Source organism: Phytophthora parasitica, assembly GCF_000247585.1.
Source record: "Phytophthora parasitica INRA-310 unplaced genomic scaffold supercont2.30, whole genome shotgun sequence".
Classification (NCBI taxonomy): domain Eukaryota; phylum Oomycota; class Peronosporomycetes; order Peronosporales; family Peronosporaceae; genus Phytophthora; species Phytophthora nicotianae.
Window position 1 is genome coordinate 758,814 of NW_008649016.1, and position 1,122 is coordinate 759,935.

Consider the following 1,122-nt stretch of genomic DNA (forward strand, 5'->3'; position numbering starts at 1 on the left):
CCCCCCTCCCCTCCCCGACTTTAATTACCAAATGTCGCCTGAGCCCAGAGTCCACCGATCCGATCCTGGCTAAATGAACACAATCATGTTTGTTATTTTTGTTACGGCGGTTTTCACAAAGTTGTCTGAAGAAGTGATGTTTCGTACATTCGTTATATTCTGTTTTTGAATGTCACTCTGTTTATAATAACCCCGACCAATATAGTTACACGAAGGTTGAAATTATTCTTCGTGCATAGCTATTTTGTGTCCACCCGCAAGAGTGGCGCCGGTATTTATTAAGGCATCTCCTGCGCACATTTCCGACGAGCCGTCACCGTGGCTTTTTATATATACAAAAGTAATACAGAATAAAAAAAACGATCTTAATGAAGCAGTTAGAAGCCTTTAGCACATGTTGATAATAGCTGTATGAGGTAAGCTATTCAAAGTGTTTTTCAAAGTCTCGTTAGTCAGCTCCCGCGCTTGCAATGAACACAAATTGCTATACTAAACAAACCCTACACAGTTTTCGGCACGAGTCCTCAAGGTGTTCTAAAACTTCAATAATCACCTAAAACATGATTCTCTCAACTGGCCTGTACAATGGGCGGCTCGGAGCGGAGCTCGGCGCTGGTCTTGCCCTCGCAAATACCGCGAGGTCCTACTTCGAGAGCATCCCGAGCGGTTTGCTTTGGCTACATGCGAATTCACCAGCTCAGCTTAGTTGACATTAGTAACATCAAATGAATATTTAATTCATGTTATGAAATACTACATGAATGTTCTAAGTTTTAATTGGAAACCCCAGACCAACTCTAGCCTGATGACAGTATGATCTTTCAACTCTTGCTAATGATGTCAACTCAATGTACTACCGTTTGGTCTTATATTTTCCTCTTCCTTCCAGATGTTAATCCAGTGTCTTCATCAGATTGAGATCGTTACACTTAGGTTATTATTGTGTGCAAACTGAGGTGATCGGGCATGTTCATTTGGTTGGCTCACCTGGAACAGCTTCGTTCAACCCATTTTTTATGGTGCCAAGGATCCTCAATTTACATTCCCAACTTCTATCAAGTTTAGATGTGAATAGCACCACGCATTTAACATTCTGCTACGTAAAAAGCCATACTAACTAGA

General features: G+C 41.4%; 1 protein-coding gene across 1 annotated transcript; it reads right to left on the minus strand.

The window, feature by feature from the left end:
* Window positions 1-569: 569 nt before the first annotated feature.
* On the minus strand, window positions 570-1,112 carry PPTG_12579 (hypothetical protein; the record flags this gene model as incomplete). The annotated part of the gene is made up of 2 exons (XM_008908634.1): window positions 570-677; window positions 1,101-1,112. 2 exons carry the CDS (start codon window positions 1,110-1,112, stop codon window positions 570-572), a joined length of 120 nt encoding a protein of 39 aa, XP_008906882.1.
* Between the last annotated feature and the right edge of the window lie 10 nt (window positions 1,113-1,122).